At 31.3% G+C, this 21,681-nt stretch overlaps 2 protein-coding genes and 1 long non-coding RNA gene across 6 annotated transcripts in view; 1 reads left to right on the forward strand and 2 right to left on the reverse strand.

Annotated features, from left to right (window-relative positions):
* Nucleotides 1–21,681, reverse strand: part of LOC126886330 (zinc finger protein 665-like) — a 368,013-nt gene that overhangs the window by 218,157 nt on the left and 128,175 nt on the right. The window lies entirely within an intron of this gene.
* LOC126887372 (uncharacterized) overlaps nucleotides 1–21,681 on the forward strand; it is a 125,033-nt gene that overhangs the window by 19,848 nt on the left and 83,504 nt on the right. The gene's annotated exons all lie outside the window — the stretch shown is intronic.
* LOC126887367 (protein krueppel-like) lies at nucleotides 12,785–14,479 on the reverse strand. Its single transcript, XM_050654826.1, has one exon. The coding sequence runs from the start codon at nucleotides 13,970–13,972 to the stop codon at nucleotides 13,562–13,564; it is 411 nt and encodes a 136-aa protein (XP_050510783.1). The 5' UTR covers nucleotides 13,973–14,479; the 3' UTR covers nucleotides 12,785–13,561.

Genomic DNA, 21,681 nt, shown 5'->3' on the forward strand with positions numbered 1-21,681 from the left:
GTTAAAATTTTTTTATTTTTGTTTATACCTACTTTTTAGTTGTAAATTATTGTATACCTAGATCAGAATTCCAGTAGGTATATGTAAATAGTGTGGTAATATTTATTTGAAAATTTTACTGAAACTAGGTCATTTGTTTATCTAGTTATTAATTGTGGTGATCACTGTATTTCTTAAATTAATACAAGATTTGTTTGTTTTGCTTTATTAATAGACAACTTAAAAACAATAAAATTTTAAATCTATTATGAAGTTCCAATTACAAACAGAATAATTTTACTCAAATAGACTAAACCAATAACCAATATAACCTTAAAATGTTTATAAACGGATAGTACGCTGATGAAATGTTCATTTGGTAGGTAATCGGGCAATATCCTCGTGTGCATTCGGTGACTTTCGGCTCGATAGGGATGCGTATGAACCTAACGTACCAGCCCGTAACCTTAGGTAATACGTATCGCGATACGGGAGTTCAACCATTAATGCGCAAGCGTATATGTCAAAAAGATGCGTTACGTTTTACGTTTACGTATTTGTGTGCACAAAAACTCCCTAATAAATAACCACAAAGTTTTTTTACGGTTCGTATAATTTATAGGCTATGTTGTTGAATTAAGTCATTGTTTCTACTCATGCGCAAAAATTCCGCTACGTCGAATTATAAATTGACACATTATTTTCTTACGTCTCCAGTCCGTTTCTTACGTCTCCGTTGCGTCTACGTCTACGCTACGTCAAACTATAAATCCAACTTAATTCTACCTAACTTTTTTATTTGCGTACACGGTAGCGTATACCCTAGACACAACGTGTTTGGAAAAATTTTGACGTTTTGACGTCACACTATCATGGTCCATTGTTTACTATTCATGACTATTCCGTGTATGATAGAACAAAAAAAAGAAGAAATTGACATTGTCAGCTGTCAATATCCACAAAAAAGAAGAAATTGTCCTTGCCAGCTGTCAATGTCAACAAAAAAGAAGAAATTGTCATTGTCAGCTGTCAATGTCAACGAAAAAAGAAGAAATTGTCATTTGTAAATATCAAGCGGTCTAACTGTGTATAAGTTTACATCGTAAATATCAACAAAAAAGAAGAAATTGTAATTGTTAGCAATAAACATAGAAATCATAGAGTCACACTTTAAAAATCCCTAGATTTCAAAGATAAATCGAAAAAATTCCCTTTCTACACTGATACCCAGTACTTTATGTCTCGATTAACAGCCCGTTAGTTAACGGAGGTTTAATCGGGACCTCTTTAGGGTCTCTTGCGTTGTAATAAATGCAATTATAATTATTAATATACTTATTTATAATTATACATGATTATAATAATACTTGTAATTGCATTTACAACGCAAGAGACCCGAAAGAGGTCCTGATTAAACCTCCGTTAACTAACTGGCTGTTAATCGAGACATAGAGTACCGGGCCTAAAGCTCCAAAAATCCCTGGATTCGGGGAAAATCCCTAGACATGGCAATCCTGGTTGCCAGACCGATTTATACAATTCCCCCAACATGAACTACAAATTCCCCCGAAAATGACATTTTTTAAAAAAAATCCCCCAAACATTCATCTGCCATTTCTTCTTCTTTTTTGAGCCGTCATTTCTTCTTCTTTTTCGGATGTCATTTGTCATTTTTTCTTCTTTTTTTGGTTGTCAAGTGTCATTTTACCAGCAAAGAATTTAGTCGATTTTATATATAAATCTGCGATTTACATCTTACAAAACGATTTTGTGTCGTCTTCTGATACGGAACCAATCCATCATACATAGAATAATTAATTATTAATGACCCACACCATTAAAATTCTATTAAACAGATTACCTACCTTTCTTTAAGTTCACCATCCGATTCCCAAGCATGTCGGTATTTTCGGGTATACTCCTTTTTTTAGGCATATTTTTAGATTAACACGTCTACAAACACTAATTTAAATAAATTATGCGTATTATTGAACACACCAGAAATATAACATTCTTCAAAGTTAATTATAGAAAAGTAAATAAAGTTACACAATAGGAGATACGATTTTCTGTGTTTCACATACCATTATGAATATTTAGATACACCATCAAGCGCACAAAAACCAAATTTTCTTGTGTCGCTGTCGAAGGGAAGGTGTCACGTCAGTCATGCACAAAGCGAAAACCTACAAACTATTTGTTTCATCATTATTCCTGTCTTTATCTCTATGCGGGGTCAGCTTCACTAATTATTGCATTTCTCCATAAGTCTTGGATCATATAGATATTAATCCCCTTTACCGACATGTCCTCTGCCTAAGCGTCTCACCCCAGGTCTTCCTCTCCTACTCCTTCCAGGAACCTGCGGTTCAAGAATTCTTCGTATTGGGCGACTGACGTCTCGACGTCGAACACGACCAAACTATCTTAACATATCTCTCTCATTTTGGCTTCTATTGGTGTCACCCTTAGACTTCCTCCAATATAGGTACTCATTCCCAATCTTATCCTTCTTTGTCACTCCAGTCATCCATCAAAGCATTCTCATTTCCGCCACATGCACTCGTTGTTCTTCTTTCTTTTTAAGTGTGCAACATTCAGTTCCGTACATCAAAGCTGGACTTATAGCTGTTTTATAGATTTTCCCTTCAGCTTCATTGGAATTTTTCTGACACGCAACAAACCACTCGCTTCATTCCACTTCATCCATCGATCCATCCCACTCTAATTCCACTACATGCATCTCCATATATTTCCCCATTACTCTATAATACCGATCGTAGGTAGTACCATTACTATTCAAAAAGTTTTAAACTCTTTTCCAAGGTTGTCTCCACTGTTCCAGTTTTTGTTATTTTTATCATTTCATACTAACACAATATCAACAGAATACATTGAGAACCAGGAAATGTTACCCTGTAGCTTCGCTGTTATCTGATCCAAAACTAATATAAATATAAAGACTAAGCATTGTGTCTTAGTACACGTGAAATCCTACTTTCACATGAAATTTATCAGTCTCTTCCACACCTAACATTAATTGTTGCTCCCTCATACATATCCCTCACAATATTTACATATTCATCCGGAACTCCTTTATTGAGTGCCCACCACAAAATCTTTCGAGAAATTCTATCATCATATGCTTTCTCAACATTTAGCATATAAGCGTTTGTTTCTTTATTCCTGTATTTTTCCATCAGTTGCCTTATAATGAAAATTGTATCTGTTGTTGATCTGCCCTGCATAAACCCAAATCGATTATCGCATATTTCGGTTTCTGCACGTATCCGTCTATCAACTACTCTCCCCCATATTTTCATGGTGTGACTAAGTAGTTTTATGGCCCTGTAGTTTGTACATTGTTGTATCTCCCATGTTTTTGTAAACAGGTACTAATATGGGCCATTCCACGAACATACGCCTGTTTTGGATTACTTCGACAACGAATATTTTACTGTGCAACATAAGAAGTACGAGAGTAAATGGCGCTAATAATTATTCCAATAAACAACAATGTAATTTGCAATTTACTTTCGTTCTTCTTATTTTGCACAGTAAAATATTCGTTGTCGAAGTAATCCAAAACAGGCTTATGTTCGTGGAATAGGGTATACCTATACTGCTTCTCCATTCGTCTTGCATTTGTCTAACTTCTCTAATTCTATTCTATTAAATAAACCTGTTAGCCACCTTGTTCCTGTCTCTCGTAATGCTCTCCACACTTCCCCAGAAATATCATCTTTTCCAACTGCTTTTCCTTTCTTTTTTTTTTTTTGAAAAATGGCTTTAGCAGAGCCAATTAGCCAGATTTGCTTCTGATTGATTGCAGATTCATAGTCATAAATTTCTTATAACATAAGTACATTATACAATTTTATTTTTATAGCTACATTGGTACATTGTGTAGTTTTTTTTTATTTCGTTTTTTTTTAATTATTTTACTGTTTTTTTTTTAATTTTTTCAAACCACATTAACAAATTATGCCTATTTATTACATATTACGTTTACAACTTGTATTTACATAATTTAACATGTTTATAAATGAGATGAAGAATTTCCATATCATTTGTAAATATTAAAGTACAGTGGAACCCCGATAAGTCGGCCCCCGATAACCCGGAAGTCCGGCTAACCCGGACCGATTTTCATCAGATAAACATTTTGATTGTCAATATTTTGTATTTTTCAATTTAATTGTGGCTTATTTCCCATCAAAATACTTAATTATCAGACAAACCTTTCAACAATAAAAATGTATGTAATATAATATTTGAGAGATAATGTGTATGTGTGTAATTTGAACTATACGATATTAAAAATGACTCATAGCGTACTCATAACAACAGCCACCTGTCTGTAGTATCTATTCCTTTTTATTTCAAACTGTCAGCATTGTTTAGGAAAGACTATTTAAAAAATTCTTTTATAAACAATGGTCTTTATTTCACTGTTCTTAAATAATAACATTACATCATTGTGACTGTATTGTGTGTCTTGTATTGTTCGCTTCCATTTGCTTACGTTTGTGTTTGGTGTTTTTTTTTAGTAATTTTAATGAGTAGGTGCTGTGCATATTTATAAATATATTTCATGTTATTTCAATTCTAACGGAGTTTATCTGTAAGTATACCGTATTTTATTAATTTTTACCATATTCTCCGGCTATCTCGGATTTTCGATAACCCGGATCGGTCGCGGTCCCGATTAATCCGAGTTATCGAGGTTCCACTGTATTTAGGTTTATTGAGAAAAACATTTTAAATCTTTTTATTCCTTATAAAGGTCGTTTATGTTATTTATGTTTAAATGAAATTCTAATATGACATGTGTTAGATCTCCGATTTTGCCACAAGTACAATTGGGAGTATCTGCCAAGCCGATTCTATGCATGTAAGATGGCGTAAGAGCATGATTGGCTCTCAACCGATTAATGGTCTTTATAAAATGTCTGTTATATTCTGTGTAAAACCATCTTTTTGAGAATATCCTAGGGTTACAATGAGCAAAATTTGAGCCAGTAGTACATTCTCTGTAATGTAATTGCCAATTATTTTTAAGTTTTTGTCTGCTAAAAGTATCAATATCTGAAGCTGGAATTAAATTTTTGTTTATTTTTTCTCCGATCACATAAGCTGATTTAGCAAAATTGTCAACTATTTCATTGCCTTTTATTCCCGAATGACCCTTAATCCAAGCAATTGTTACATTTACTCCTAATTGTATAATTTCAAACAGTTTTAAGAATATAAATTCAATGTGGTTTATGTGTTTGACTGTTTGAATGTTACTCAATCTGTCCACCACGCTTTTACTGTCAGTAAATATAACATAATTGCTAGTTGGATTCAGTAGTACATACTGAACAGCAAACATTACTGGCTATAATTTCTGCTGTGTATATTGAGCATTCAATAGGTAGGCTATATTGATGATGGTAATTTTTATTTTCGTGGAATACTGCACAGCCCGTTCCCTTTGCGTCTTTTGACCCATCGGTAAATATGTACTGAAAATTTAACCATTTTTCTCTAATAAGTATATCAAACATATTTGGCGGTAAATGTGAGTTTAAATAACATGTTTTAACCTTGTTAGAAAATAATGTTTTTGTCATTGCACTGTAGTAAGGCGGAATTTGGCTTTTATAGATAACTTCTTTATTCTTAAACTGCTTGAACCACTTCTTCGTTATTTACAAAAAACAACGATTACACTATTAGAGAACAAACATATAGTTCAAATTAATGAGATAAATAAGGTTTCGTACACTTATGGGATCAAAGTAATATTAGCATTTATTTACCTACGATTGGGAAGTTTTCAATTTTACAATAAAATATTGTTAATATTTCTGGTTTGATTTCACCAGTGGGTAAGATTCTTTTTTTCCTAGTCGATATCATTACTTTTGTTTATCGTTTCTGGTAATAAAAAAATTCTGGTAATTTCGGTATTGCCAAAAAAAATTTTTTCGGCACCTATCGGCGCCTTTTCAATACGGCGCCGGGGGGCACCGCCCCTCTTCGCCCTTATGGACGGCGCGGCCCTGATGATATAAACGGTATAAACAAACATTCATTTGAGGAACAGAACAATACCGATTTGATTTAAAAAATATCTTAATGTACTCATAATGCTGAAATTTACTAAAAATTTCTTAATAGTGACCAAATTCCATTCAAATCAACAATTTTCTGGTTTGTTTATACATACCACTTATATAGTGGTTTAAATTTATTCCATCAGAGATCAGATACTTTGTTTTTCATCGCGAATAACCAGGGGCGTGCGGTACATGGAAGCAAGGGAAGCATTGCTTCGTCCCTTGGTTTCCGCAGGTAATATCATACCAACTGAGTAACTGAGATTATTTAAAAAAAAATGAACAAACACATAAGCAAGATTTTACGTTGCATACGAGAATATTTAATTATGTAATACAAGCAGTAAGTAATAAGAAAAGAAACAACAAAGCAAAGAAATTCTCATAAGCAGCGCCGAATGCTGCATATCTAGCTTTCCTTCCGTACGCGGACCCGTAGGCCATGATCGTATTTCTACGTCGGTATTCGGAATCATGTCGGCAGATAATCTGATTTCAAATTTGCTTCTTCTCGGCCCATGTAAAAATCACGGGGGTTACACTCTGAGTGGCCAGTTCAAATTTCGGGCATATCTACCGCTTATAAGCATACAAGGAGCCGTTTTCGTGAATTTAAATGGGATTTACCCACGGTTATTACACTTTATTACGGTTGTCTTGTCCGACGGTGGTGGGGAGACTTAAGGCCGCGTCCCACCATCAAATAATTTGATCAAACTGGTTTGAGCTTTGAGCAAACTGAAAGTGACAGTTAGTGACGTCACATCCTGAGTGTTCATTGTGGATAATAATGAAAAATTTTAATTTTAAATAAAGTACAAACAAGTTAGACAACTCAATACAAAATATTTGATCAAACTAGACTGATAGTGAGAGCACAGATTTTTAGAATTTCAAAAAAACTGCAATTGTGACGTCACTTTGACGTACTTCCTCAAGTACGTCAAGTTTGCTCAAACTGTTTGATCAAATTATTTGATGGTGAGACGCGGTCTTTATATTTTTGACTTTACGTCACAAGAGTTTACATTCCCATATTTTTAAATTATTTTCGATCATTGAATGTGTGTTATTGTGTATTATTTGTGTTATTATGAAATAATAAGACAAATAGTACACATTTTATCTTATACCGGGTGGCGAATCGTAAAAAGGGCCATAGGAAACTCAATGTAAAGTTCTGAATTGTTGAATTCCTGCTTCCCTAATTATTCTACATCAAAAGTCATGAGAGAATACTTGTAGAGAATTAAAATCTGTATTAAAATCAAAAGTTAAAATTGTTCTACGATTTAAATGCATTCCAAAATTTTGAAAAATATGATACATTTGCCACAATAGGTATGCGTGTAAAAGTAAGGCCACACGTTACTATTTAACTGACAGTGCTCACACCATTGACTGAATAAAAAAATCTTTATTATTAATCCATTCTCCGCAACTGAGGGTATCTTATCAACTGTATTGTTTTTAAACAATAGATGATAAAATAAAAATATTGACAGTTCAAAAATGTGAACATTATTGCATTGTGTGTGGCCTAAGTTTGAGCTGAAAACTAAAATGTATTACATTTTTACAAAATTTTGGAATATGTTTAATTACGTAGACCAATTTTAACAGTTATTTCCAATACAGATTTCAATCCTCTTCAAATAGTTTCTAATGTCTTTTGATGTAAAATAATTATTAGGGAAGCTGGAATTCAACAGTTCAGAATTTTACATTGAGTTAATGCAAAACTTTGACACATGTCAAAATTCTCAATGTGTTTTAATTGTATTCATTTTGTTCGAATCCTGAGAAAACTAATAAATATTTTTGAAAAATTTAAACTCAGAATGAAAGACTACATTATTACCGAGGGCTGAAAGTCCCTGAAAACTTCTATAATGTTTATTTTAATAAGTTACAGGGCTGAAAATAAAAGAGAAGTGTGATATTTAATTTCAAATATTTCGTTCAATAGAATCTGCTTGTTTATTCTAAGGGGCTTTCCGCCCTCGGTAATAATGTAATCTTGCATCCTGCGTTTAAATTTTTCTAAAATACTTGGTTTTCTCAGGATTCGAAAAAAATCATATTACGATTCAAATGACAGTAAACTCTCGTGACGTAATCTCACCCTTAATGTTCATTGGTTAGTCGATTTAGGCAACCGTAGTAATGTCTAAGAACCGTGGGATTTACCAGCATTTGACAATGACGTGCTTCGTCGACTGATTTTGTGGAATTATGAAGATTGATTTTATTTAATTATTTATATAAATAAATATATAGAATTATTTATATTATAAATACTAAATATTTATAGTATTTTTACTACAAAAGCGATATTACGTAGGTCAAAATTTTTGACGTAAGAGAACTGTCAAAACATTAGATTGTGACTTTTCATTATTGTCATGTTTATAATAAACATGGCAATAATGAAAAGTCACATTCTAATGTTTTGACAGTTCTCTTACGTCAAAAATTTTGACCTACGTAACATCGCTTTTGTAGTAAAAATACTATATATAAATATATTATAAATATATTTATTTATATGTATTAGGGTTTTGGAGAATGGTAAAAATCTGAAAGTGGGATACAGAAACCATAAATATAGTCCGTTCGCTAAACTCGGACCCAACTGGCTAGTTATTTTAGTAAGTAATTTTGTCAATTTGCTAAAATTGGCAAAAAATAATTACAAAATAGTTAGTAATTACTAAATAGTTAGCAATTTGGCCAATTTTGTCAAAATTTACAAAAAACAAAAAAAAATACGTACTAAAATAACTGGCCATTTGTGTCTAAGTTTAGCTCGAGAGGACTTTTGGATAGTTTAAAAAATTATTTTAATTTTAATTTTTTTTAACTTTGTTTTTTTTTCAGAAATATTTCCATTCTCAGATAATTTATTTAATGTATTATAATGCCAGATAAACGAGATTGATTGCTGTGTAAAAAAATTGCGAATTTAAAGATGTTATTAACAAATAGAGAGAGATGACTTTGAAAAATGCTGGAATAATATGATGGCAAGAAGTTTTGATCAGATTTTAGATCAAATATGCCAACGAATGGAAAATAGGTTTAAGAATTTTGATGACCGAGACTTTCATTCAGGTAGAAGAATTGAATTACATTCTAAATACATAGGTGTTTTTATAATTTTTTTATAAATTGCCTCCCCTGTTTCAAATTTCACCGCACGCCCCTGAATATAACAATATAGTTGGTAAATGATTAATTAAATGTTATATCTGATTTCAGTGCAAATAGCGTGTTCTTAACTTCTCCATCATTATATCTTGAAATAAACATCTGTTAATTTCGTTTCCAAGATATCTCCAAATGCACAATTACCGGCTAGTTTTTTTAACCGCACACTCCAATATTGTACACTTTCACTTTTTGCTTTCGAAGCATTATAAAACTTTGCTCTTTCAACCCATACCAAACAAGTTTTATTATAATAGCCATCTAGACTTTTTACAATGACACTGAATTCACATTCCTCAGGTTTTTTAGGCACTGATAAATCTGACAACAAAATATAAGCTTCTTCTGAAAGGCTGTATAACAAAATAGCTCTTTTAATATTAACATCTGTAATTTGTCTAGCGATGTAATACTGTTCTAGTCTTTTAATAAACACCTTCCATTCACAACTTCTGGGATTAAATTTCAAATTTAACGTTAAATATAATTTCTCGTCTTTCGACATTTTGTTTTTCACTATTATAAACAATCTAAAAACGTTTTACCTCGTTGCCATGTAATATTTGGTACAAAAACACTTGTACGCCCAAAATTAACCTTTATTTGTCTACATACTAAACACGACTAATTAATTATTTTACCTGTGAAATTAACTAAAATAGAATTCAATAAATACACATGAGCGTCGCGAGTGGGCCTTATAATTACATATGGCCAATGCATTACAATAACCAAATTGATTCAGTTTAAGAGCGCTCGATTTTAATATAGCCTACCAATTGCTTTTAAGAAAGCAACTTTAAAGAAAACTAACAAAAATAGCTTTAATGCATATGATTTACTGACATAATAGTCTTGAGATCAAGTAGATTTAATAATAGGTTTTATTAGTCATATTACAAGAATCTTTAAATGCAATAAAACTAAAAGGTCACAAACTAGAATCTAATAAAACCAAACAGTCCATAAGTTCTTCATAAAACTGATTAGATTTAAAGTAAACTGAGAATAAACCAATTTAAAACTACAATAATAATTAGTCTTATTTGGAACTAAAATTTAATAAAAAATTTTTGTCTTGGTAAAAGGTATATTAGTTTAAAAAGCCCCTATAGGGCTCGAAACATAGAAAATGTTTTCGCTCTGTAACAAGAGCATCATCAGTGTTACCTAAAATAAGTATAACCATATTAATTAAAGCAAATTTAAAGTTAAAATGATGACCAAGGTAAAAGCAAAGTTTGGTTATACTTACAAGATGGTGAGTAAACCAAAAAATATAAACGTCAAAGCCTTTCAAAAACAGACTAAAAGTCTCATATAGATGCAAACATGGCAAAATCTAAAGGATGGATAAAATTCCTATGGCTACGGCCCTAGGGCAACATATGTAACTCTCATACGTGGTAAGAGGGTCAATAGGTAACAATTAGGTCATTATGTTACAAGAGGTGACAGGCAACTAAAGGCTGTATGACACTATGCATTTTCTTGTATCGTTTCTGATATGTCAAAAAAATGCATATAGTGTCATACACAGATACAAGAAACGATATCAGAAATGATACAAGAATTTGTGTCAGACACAGATTCTTGTACAAGAACTGAACCAATTTCTGATCAAAGATCAAAAACGTAAAACTTGCTGGTAAAACATCTAAGTAATGTCATAATGGCGGCTGAAAATGATGGGATCATATGTCTTAATGAATTTATTTGTGTTTTTGTAGGCATTATTTATAAATCTTTTATTGATACAATATACAGTGAAGGCCGCGTCTCACCATCAAATAATTTGATCAAACAGTTTGAGCAAACTTGACGTACTTGAGGAAGTACGTCAAAGTGACGTCACAATTGCAGTTTTTTTGAAATTCTAAAAATCTGTGCTCTCACTATCAGTCTAGTTTGATCAAATTTTTTGTATTGAGTTGTCTAACTTGTTTGTACTTTATTTAAAATTAAAATTTTTCATTATTATCCACAATGAACACTCAGGATGTGACGTCACTAACTGTCACTTTCAGTTTGCTCAAACCAGTTTGATCAAATTATTTGATGGTGGGACGCGGTCTTGATGAGCGTGCTAATAACCGGAAAAATAGCGCAAAAGATTGCAAACATATTAAATTGTGAGATAAAAAGAAATAAAACTAGTAGAGTTGTTAAATTTAGAGATAGTAACATATAAATTGACATTATATTGATAGTTTCCCACCTTTAGACGTATTATCAGAGGAGTGTGTCAACTAAAACTGTCATTGTGACAGTGGCATTTCTCAAATTCGTTCGATACGTCTAAAGGTGGGAAACAATCAATATAATGTCAATCTATAAGGTACTATCGCTAAATTTCACACCTCCACTATAAGATATGACTGGGCGCGTTCACCAGATGCAAACGTTGGCAATCAGTTTGCGCTTTATGGTTCTGAACGACTTGCTAACGTCAAACATGTTTGGAAAGCGGTCGCCATTTTTGCAAACATAAGATATTTAAGTTGAACTTTGCAAACGTGTTGAAATATGGCGGGAATTTAAATTGTATATATTGTAAAATATATTGATAAGGGTTTTATATATAAAATAAAGGCTACTGAAGACATTCTGCTACGTTATTATCTATTAAATAAATTTTCTTTTTTCCTTTAATAAAAAAAATAAATTCAAAAACGTATTTATTGAGAAAATTTATTTTAGGTTACGTTCAAACCAAGCAAGCAAAATGTCAAATTTTAACCTAAACAACCAACCGTTCAGTTCGCTGTCAACAAGTTTAGAATCAAAGCGCAAACATTTGTGAATGTGTTTGCATCTGGTGAACGCAGTCTATGAGATTTCAAAAGCGAATCTGTCTGATGGCAGGACAACAATTGTCAATGAAACTAGAAGTTTTGTGAAATGTTGGTTACGCAGCCACTAAATTTAAAATTGTTTATGGTACATACAGGCAATGATAACAGCTAACATCACTGTGTTGGAATTAGATTTACCAAAATACAGAAGGTATGTTTTGTAGTTTCTATTGGAAATAAGATAATTAATATTTGTGACCCAACACAAATGATGGTTGATAAAACTGGCTGAAATAAAGATGAGACAAACAAATAGGGGTTGTGATATCAAATGCTTATAAACAAGTTTTTGCATTTACAACATTTCTCGGCATTTGATATCACAACCCCTATTTATTTGTCTCATCTTTATTTCAGCCAGTTTCATCAGCCATCATTTGTGTTGGGTCACAAATATTAATTATCTATTTCCAATACAAACTACAAAACATACCTTCTGTATTTTGGTTTGCCTATCTTTGCTTCATCAATTCATGTACACCTCATTGATGATTGCGGGTTTTCAAATTCGCCCCGTTTATACATCTTAGATAATTTATTTTCACCAACTCTTTTATTTTTATAATTCCAACACAGTGATGTTAGCTGTTATCATTGCTTGTACCATAAACAATTTTAAATTTAGTGGCTGCGTAACCAACATTTCATAAAACTTCTAGTTTCATTGACAATAATTGTTGTCCTGACATCAGGCAGATTGGCTTTTGAAATCTCATAGTCATATCTTAAACTAAGCATGTTCTTGTGTCATTTCTAATATCGTTTCTGATATTAGAAAGTTATATACATTTTCTTGTATCGTTTCTTGTACGTACATTTGTGCCCGTATGACACTATATAGGAGCTAAATATATGGTTATTAGTAGAACAGTAGTCTATATACAGTGATGAGCGCACTAATAACCGGCAAAGTAACGCAGAAGATGGAAAACATATTAAGTTGTGAGATAAAAAGAGATGAACCTATTGTGAACTCTCATATGATAATTTAAACTACTTAATCGGCTAAACTGCTTACTACAAATTTCACATTTATAAAGGTCCTTCACCAGTGTGAACTCTATTATGATTATGTAAAGTTTTTTGTGCACTAAACTGCTTACTACAAATTTCACATTTATAAGGTTTTTCACCAGTGTGAACTGTTTTATGAGTATTTAAATTACAAATTTTCGTAAACTGTTTACTACAAACTTCACATTTATAAGGTTTTTCACCAGTGTGAACTCTATTATGATTATGTAAAGTTTTTTGTGCACTAAACTGCTTACTACAAATTTCACATTTATAAGGTTTTTCACCAGTGTGAACTCTTTTATGAGTATTTAAATTACTAATTTGTGTAAACAGCTTATTACAAATTTCACATTTATAAGGTTTTTCACCAGTGTGAACTCTTTTATGCGTATTTTAATTACTTTCAGTAGTAAACAGCTTACTACAAATTTCACATTCATATGGTTTTTCACTATTGTGAACTTTCATATGACTATTAAAAGTACTTTTTAGGGTAAACTTCTTACTACAAATTTCACATTTATAAGGTTTTTCACCAGTGTGAAATCTTTTATGAGTATTTAATTGACTTATTACAGTAAACTGCTTACCACAAACTTCACATTCATAAGGTTTTTCACCAGTGTGAACTCTCATGTGATAAATTAAAGTATTTTTGTGGGAAAGCTGCTTACTACAAATTTCACATTTATAAGGTTTTTCACCAGAGTGAACTGCCATATGTATATTTAAAAGACGTTTTTGAGAAAACTTTTTAAAACATATTTCACGTTTATAAGGTTTTTCATTAGTGTGAGTTCTCATATGATCCTTTAAATAACTTTGTTTAGTAAACTGCTTATTACAAATTTCACATTCATATGGTTTTTCACCACTGTGAACTATCTTATGCTGCTTTAAATTACCTTTAGTAGTAAACAGCTTACTACAAATTTCACATTTATATGGTCTTTCACCTTTATTAGTTTTCAAATGTACTTTGGGACCACTGAATGGTTTGGTAACTTTCGCTGTAATATCCTGTGCATCACCTGAAATAAAAACCAAATTAGGTATAAATAAAAAAATATGAAAATTTTTTTAAGAAACGCTTTTCTTTAGTAACGTGTAGAGATTTAACATATCGAAAAAAAAAAGGGAAAAATTGAGAAAAAACAGGTTTTTTCCAAACCATTGGAAAAATTTTGAAAATTTAAATATTTTTTAATTGAGACATGAAACGTGAAAAAATACCAATTTTAAAGTCGGCTAAATATACAGGGTGTTAGTAAATAAGTATGAAAAATTTTAAGAGCTAATTCTACATGAAAAATTAATACCAGTTTGCTCTATAAACATATGTCCGCAAATGCTTAGTTTCGGAGATACGGGGTGTTGAAATTTTTATTTTAAACTGCCAATTTATTTATTGCTCTAAGACCAGTTGAGCTATGAAAATTAAATTTGGTGAGGTTTAGGAGGTAGTTATTATGAATTTTTTGACATACAATTTAGAATTTTGTATTCACCATTGGCGCGCCTACGGGCAATGGTCTGAATTTTTTTAAAGAAAAAAATAGTACGCCACTGAGATATTTCGAATTAAAAATTATTTTTAAATTCCACGTCTAATTTACAATAAAAAAACCTTTCTTGCCTTTTTTTCATATGATGCACCATTTTTATGCAGAAAAATAAAACATCTTGGCGCGTATTTTTCATTTCTTAATACATCATCAAGAACTATCCAATATAATAATACTAAACTAGAACAATAACAGAAAATATTACTAATAAGATTTCAACTAGGTGCAAAGCTGCAAGAAATGTTTAAAATGATCTCCTTTGCAGATAAGAGAAGAATTTTATATTCATCATTGGCGCGCGTACGGGTAATGGTCTGAATTTTTTGAAGAAAAAAATAGTACGCCACTGAGATATGTCAAACTAAAAATCATTTTTGAATTCCTCGTTCAATTTACGACAAAAAATCTTTCTTTCCTTTTTTTCATACGAGGCGCCGTTTTTATACAAAAAAATAAAACATCTTAACGCTTACCAAGTATTTGAGGTAGTTTCCATATGCATAGAAACTTAGTTTAAATACTTTGTAAACGTTAAGATGTTTAATTTTTTTGCATAAAAACGGCGCCGCATATGAAAAAAAGCAAGAAAGATTTTTTGTCGTCAATAGGGCTTTTCATTCACAGTCAATTGTTTCGAGCTCCTGTCATATGTCGTATAATCCGTGTATATTAACATTATACACAGATTATACAACATATGACAGCAGCTCGAAACAAATGACAATCGATGAAAAGCCCTATTATTCTATTATAAATACATAATAAATTAATAAATATCAAAATATAATATGACAATAGGGCTTTTCATTCACAGTCATTTGTTTCGAGCTTCTGTCATGTGTCACATAATATTAATATATCTACGTCATACGTTATTGGTAATACAAATCACAGACGTATGTCGTAGATATATTAATATTATGTGACACATGACAGAAGCTCGAAACAAATGACAATCGATGAAAAGCCCTATTGAACGAGGAATTCAAAAATGATTTTTAGTTTGACATATCTCAGTGGCGTACTATTTTTTTCTTCAAAAAATTCAGACCATTACCCGTACGCGCGCCAATGATGAATATAAAATTCTTCTGTTACCTGTAAAGGAGATCATTTTAAACATTTCTTGCAGCTTTGCACCTAGTTGAAATGGTATTAGTAATATTTTCTGTTATTGTTCTAGTTTAGTATTATTATATTGGATAGTTCTTGATGATGTATTAAGAAATGAAAAATATGCGCCAAGATGTTTTATTTTTCTGCATAAAAACGGTGCATCATATGAAAAAAAGGCAAGAAAGGTTTTTTATTATAAATTAGACGTGGAATTTAAAAATATTTTCTAATTCGAAATATCTCAGTGGCGTACTATTTTTTTCTTTAAAATAATTCAGACCATTGCCAGTAGGCGCGCCAATGATGAATACAAAATTCTTAATTGTATGTCATAAAATTCGTAATAACTACCTCCTAAAACTCACCAAATTTAATTTTCATAGCTCAACTGGTCTTAGAGAAATAAATAAATTGGCAGTTTGAAATAAAAATTTCAACACTCCGTATATCCGAAACTAAGCATTTGCGGACATATATTTATAGAGCAAACTGGCATTAATTTTTCATGTAGAATTAGCCCTTAAAATTTTTCATACTTATTTACTAACACCCTGTATACAGGGTGTAACAAAAATACAGGTCATAAATTTAATCACATATTCTGGGATCAAAAATAGTTTGATTGAACCTAACTTACCTATGTACAAATGTGCACATAAAAAAAGTTACAGCACTTTGAAGTTAAAAAATGAAAATCGATTTTTTCCAATATATCGAAAACTATTAGAGATATTTTATTGAAAATAGACATGTGGCATTCTTATGGTAGTAGTATCTTAAGAAAAAAATATAGTGAAATTTGGACACCCCATAAAAATTTTATGGGGGTTTTGTTCCTTTAAACCCCCCCAAACTTTTGTGTACGTTCCAATTTAATTATTATTGTAGTACCATTAGTTAAACACAATATTTTAAAAACTTTTTTGCCTCTTAGTACTTTTTCGAAAAGTCAGTTTTTATAGAGATATTTTGAATATTTGTCAAATCCATCACATATTTGTGTATGGCTAAGTACGATTATGTAGACTTGGTAATAATATGAAAATTTATTTATGATTTACATTTTTAGGTATATTTTGAATTATATTAACAAAGAAGTAATATCTCGATAAAAAGTGCCTTCTCGAAAAAATACAAGGAGGCAAAAAAGTTTTAAAAACACTGTGTTTAACTAATGGTACCGCAGTAAAAGTTTAATTGGAACATACACAAACATTTGGGGCATGGACCTAAACATTTGGGGCATAGATATAAAGATATCTTTATTTATAGGTCCATGATTTGGGGGGTTTAAAGGAACAAAACCCCCATAAAATTTTTATGTAAACATATTAAAAAAGAAGCTGCAACTCGATAAAAACTGCCTTATCGAAAAAATACTAAGAGGCAAAAAAGTTTTAGAAATATTGAATTTAACTAATGGTACCACAATAATAATTTAATTGGAACGTACACAAAAGTTTGGGGGGGTTTAAGGGAACAAAACCCCCATAACATTTTTATGGGGTGCACAAATTTCACTATGATTCTTTTTTAAGATGTTCCTGCCATAAGAATGACACATGTCCATTTTCAATAAAAAATCTCTAATAGTTTTCGATATATTCAAAAAAATCGATTTTCATTTTGTAACTTCAAAGGGCTGTAACTTTTTTTATGTGCAGATTTGTACTAAGGTAAATTAGGTTCATTCGAACTATTTTTGGACTCAGAATATGTGATTTAATTTATGACCTGTATTTTCGTTACACCCTGTATATTTTGTAAAAATAAATGCAAGAACATACTTTAATAATATCTATTACTATCTAAGATATAAGTACAAACATGCACATAGGGTTAAAAATTATAATATTATCGAAAGTATCAAAACCGAAACTTCAAAGATAGAAAGCACAATATTTAACCAAAGCGCTCAGTGGTTTTCATCTGAGTCTGAATCTTCAGACTAAGCATCTGATTCAGACTCGATCCCCGCTTCATCATTCTGGACAAATAAAACATGATTTTTATCTGTTTTTCGTTTATAACCAAATTTAAATGAATAACTTCTGAATTTTATCCTGTGCTTGTATGTATGAAGCCGTATAACGACCAGTTTCTGAAGAGGCGGAAGATGGAGGTCCATTTAAAATTCGGGAGCCAATTGGCATAAGTGGCTGCGATATAATACAATGGGATGAGCATTATTCGCACTATCCCATAAAGAATTTCGACTAAAAAATCGAATTTTTGTTCTAAATCGGGTTAGATTTGCCACCACCTTCCCTACATCTAATTTAAGTGAACGAGCTATTTCAGAAATGAAGGATATAGCTTCCATTAGTTGGTCTTCATTCAATAATTATTCTCCTTAAAACGAGCATCAAGAAAATTGGCTGCAAAGTGAATCGGCTTAGAAAAAAATTCGTAGCGTTCTTCAACATATTTTAGAAAGCTTTCAATAAGAGAAGTTGGGCAATATTTAATATTGTGTCTTTTATATATTTAAAGACATAAGGCACTTCTGATAATATAGATCCATGCGATTCTACTAAATTTATCGATTTTAATACGGGATGCAGAATATATTTAGTTATATTGTAACAAATTTCAGTTTTTCCGAATTTTTCCTTTTTTTCCTATTTTTTCCGGAACAAAACAGTCTTTTTTTCTGCACCCAATTTTTCCGGAAATTTTAAATCTTTAGTTACGAGTGACTAAAATTACAAATATAAAAAAATCAACTAAAAAGCAAAAAATAAAAAAAATCAAACTCGATTATTCGAAAAAAAAAAATGTTAGATTAAACAGAAATCTCATACACTCGTTAAAAAATTGAAAAAATCGTAAAACATTTATTAAAGAAAAGCGTGGGGAGCGTCTTCATCGAATAATCGGTTTTCGCCCCACGCTTTTCTTTAACGAATGTGTTGGATTTTTTCAATTTTTAACGAATATGTGAGATTTTTGTCTATTTAACCTAACAGTTTTTTTCGAATAATCCTTCGAGTTTGATTTTTTTTATTTTTTGCTTTTTAGTTGATTTTTTTATAATATTTTTAATTTTGGTCACTCGTAACTAAAGAAAAGCGTTTCTTAAAAAAAATGTTTTTTCATATTTTATTTTTTACTTTTTAGTCTTACACTTTTCAAACATTAAAATATATCGTCATGTTTATTAAAATGTATGTATAAATATGATGTACAAACATAAACAGTAGTCGCAATCGGCAAAAAATTTAAAACTTTATTGTTTATTTATGAAGCATAACGTAAACAATTACCGTAAAAAGTAAAATTATGTATATAGTTCATATAATTAGCTACAATCTGCAAAAGTTTCAAGTTTCTTCAATGTAAAAAACAAGAGAATTTAAGCATTTTCCATTAAAATCGTTTTTTGTTATTTAAACAATTAATAAACATAAAAAAAATTTATTGACTATTTTTGTATTGTTCCCGCGAATGCATATGTCTGCAAATTTTCATTAATTTGCATTGAAGAAAAGGCAGTCAAATTAACGTCTTAAGATTTGACCCAAACGATTGAACTAAAGCAAAGCGTTTATAAGGATTTGTTTTTTGGTACATTCCGTGTCAAATCACTCACATAAAAACTTTTGAATCTCCGATTTGTTTGAAACTTGGTTTATAGCTTCTGCGGAACGTAAAAGTAAAAAAGCTGAAACATTTAAGCCCGAACAGTCTTCTTCTTTTTTTTTTTCAAAATATCATTTTTGGCGGCTTTACAATGATTTGGTATTTATTTAAACATATTTGTGTGTATCATAATGTACCAATGAAAAAAAAAATTTAATAGAAGGGACTCAAAAATGTCATTATAAAGTATTATAACAAGTTATTTTGGTTCAAAAACAAGTTTTTGATCAAATTTTCACGTAGAAAACGTTAAAATACCGTTTTTTACATCTCCCTCCATCACTCCATCCCCAAAATCATCATCTTCGATTTGGCTGAAAATTTGCCCACATATAGTCAAAACACAGGACTTTAAGCCCAGCCGCACACCAAAGAAACATGAAACGAAAAACATGAAACATGAAACGAAAAATATGTTTCATGAAACGAAAAACATGAAACATGAAACGAAAAATATGTTTCATGAACCTAAAACACTGCTAAACAAATCTCAAAGTCCGCCTACCAATGAAACGAGTGTGATTCATGTTCATGGCACATTTTTATTTTCGGAGAGTTTCATAAATGGGCGGACGTTTATTTGTTTAGCACTGTTTTATTTCCATGAAACGTAATTTACGTTTCATGTTTCTTTGGTGTGCGGCTGGGCTTAGAGGTTAAAAGGATTTTTATAGTTTTAAAATAAACAAAAAATTACATGCAATAGTATCAGACTCTATGATCCAGAGCATTTGACCTTGCGTGTCGAACTGCCCAAAATTTTATTTTTCTAATCTTTAGGGGGGGGGTCAATAGTAGTTTAACCCTCCGTTACTCGCACACGGTGTATGAGACCGGCCGTATAAATAACTTCCTGTAACTCTGATTGTAGTGGAGATTTTGAATTCCTGCTCCTGCTGCATATACCTTTTCAGTCGTCAGTCAACTGTGGGTGAATGGGTGAAGTTCACGTGCAGAGTAAAAATGAGTATTGTACTTTTATTATAAGGCAACACGGCGCGGTACACCGGGTGCGACGTCACGACGTCAGACATAGATAGTTTTAATTAGTAAGGTAATTCAAGATCTTTTTCTTATATTCAATGTTTATATATTTGTTTATTTATATTTAGATATAGATTACGAGAGGGAGAAGCAAAGATTATTAAAATTATTTGAGAAAGTATCGACTGACGAGGAAACCTATGACGATGATGAACAACAAAGTTACTTTTGATTAAAGTAATAAAATTTTGACACAAACGCATATCTACAAAATTATATGATCATAGATTCATTATATAATATAATTGTACACAATCTTGCAAAAATTTTTTTTTTAAATATTGCTAACCCATATTTTTGGACCCGGTCATCTGCACTGTAAAATCGCTAAAAATGGTATTTTGCGAAAGAAGAAGACTGTTCAGACTTAAATGCTTCAGCTTGAGCTTATTTTTACGTTCCGCAGAGACTATACAACCAGACAAATCGGAGATCCAAAATTGAGTGGTTTGAAATGGAATCACCCTTTTATAGGCTATTGGTTATGTTCAAAATAAGAGAGCTTAAAGGAACTACAACGTTAACGGAATTTTATTATCTCATATGGTCAATGGACCTCTCAATTTGAAAAAAACCGCGGAGTGCTACCATTTAGATGGGTGCGTTTTTGTGATAGGGGTGAATTAGTGCCTAGGTACAGGGTGAATTATATGCACTTTTGGTACAAATACTTCTACAGAAAAATTGTTCCAGGTTAAATTTACTATTGAAATATCACATTTTAAATTCAAAAATATTTTTTTTACAAAAATAAATTAAAGAAAAGCAAGAAAAAACACGAAAGAAAGCAATTTTGTTTTTGCCCCGTAACTTTTTTCCACAGGGAGAAAGGTATAGGCATTGCTTCAGCAAAAAATAACTACCATCCTTCCTCTTTAAAACGACGTTTGGTAGAAGTCTCTAGGATTTATAGTTTTCGAAATAGGATTTTTCAAAGTTCGCCGCTCACAGCATTTTTGGGTCATTTTTTCCCCATAATTTCGCAAACATTGTTCTGTAACTTTTTTCTACGCATTTCTAGGTATATGCAATGTTACATTTAGCAGAAAGAGAAGTCAATTGGCTTTAAAATGGTCTACTGTATAAGGTTGCATGACTATTTTTAAGTAAGTTATGCTTTTTCCAGGTTTTATACTTTTAGTGATT

The sequence above is a fragment of the Diabrotica virgifera genome, chromosome 6, assembly GCF_917563875.1.
Source record: "Diabrotica virgifera virgifera chromosome 6, PGI_DIABVI_V3a".
NCBI lineage: Eukaryota > Metazoa > Arthropoda > Insecta > Coleoptera > Chrysomelidae > Diabrotica > Diabrotica virgifera.

Bases quoted from the DNA above. Each gene is read 5' to 3' on its own strand.
- LOC126887367 (XM_050654826.1), bottom strand. From the start codon at position 13,972: ATGAGAACTCACACTAATGAAAAACCTTATAAACGTGAAATATGTTTT.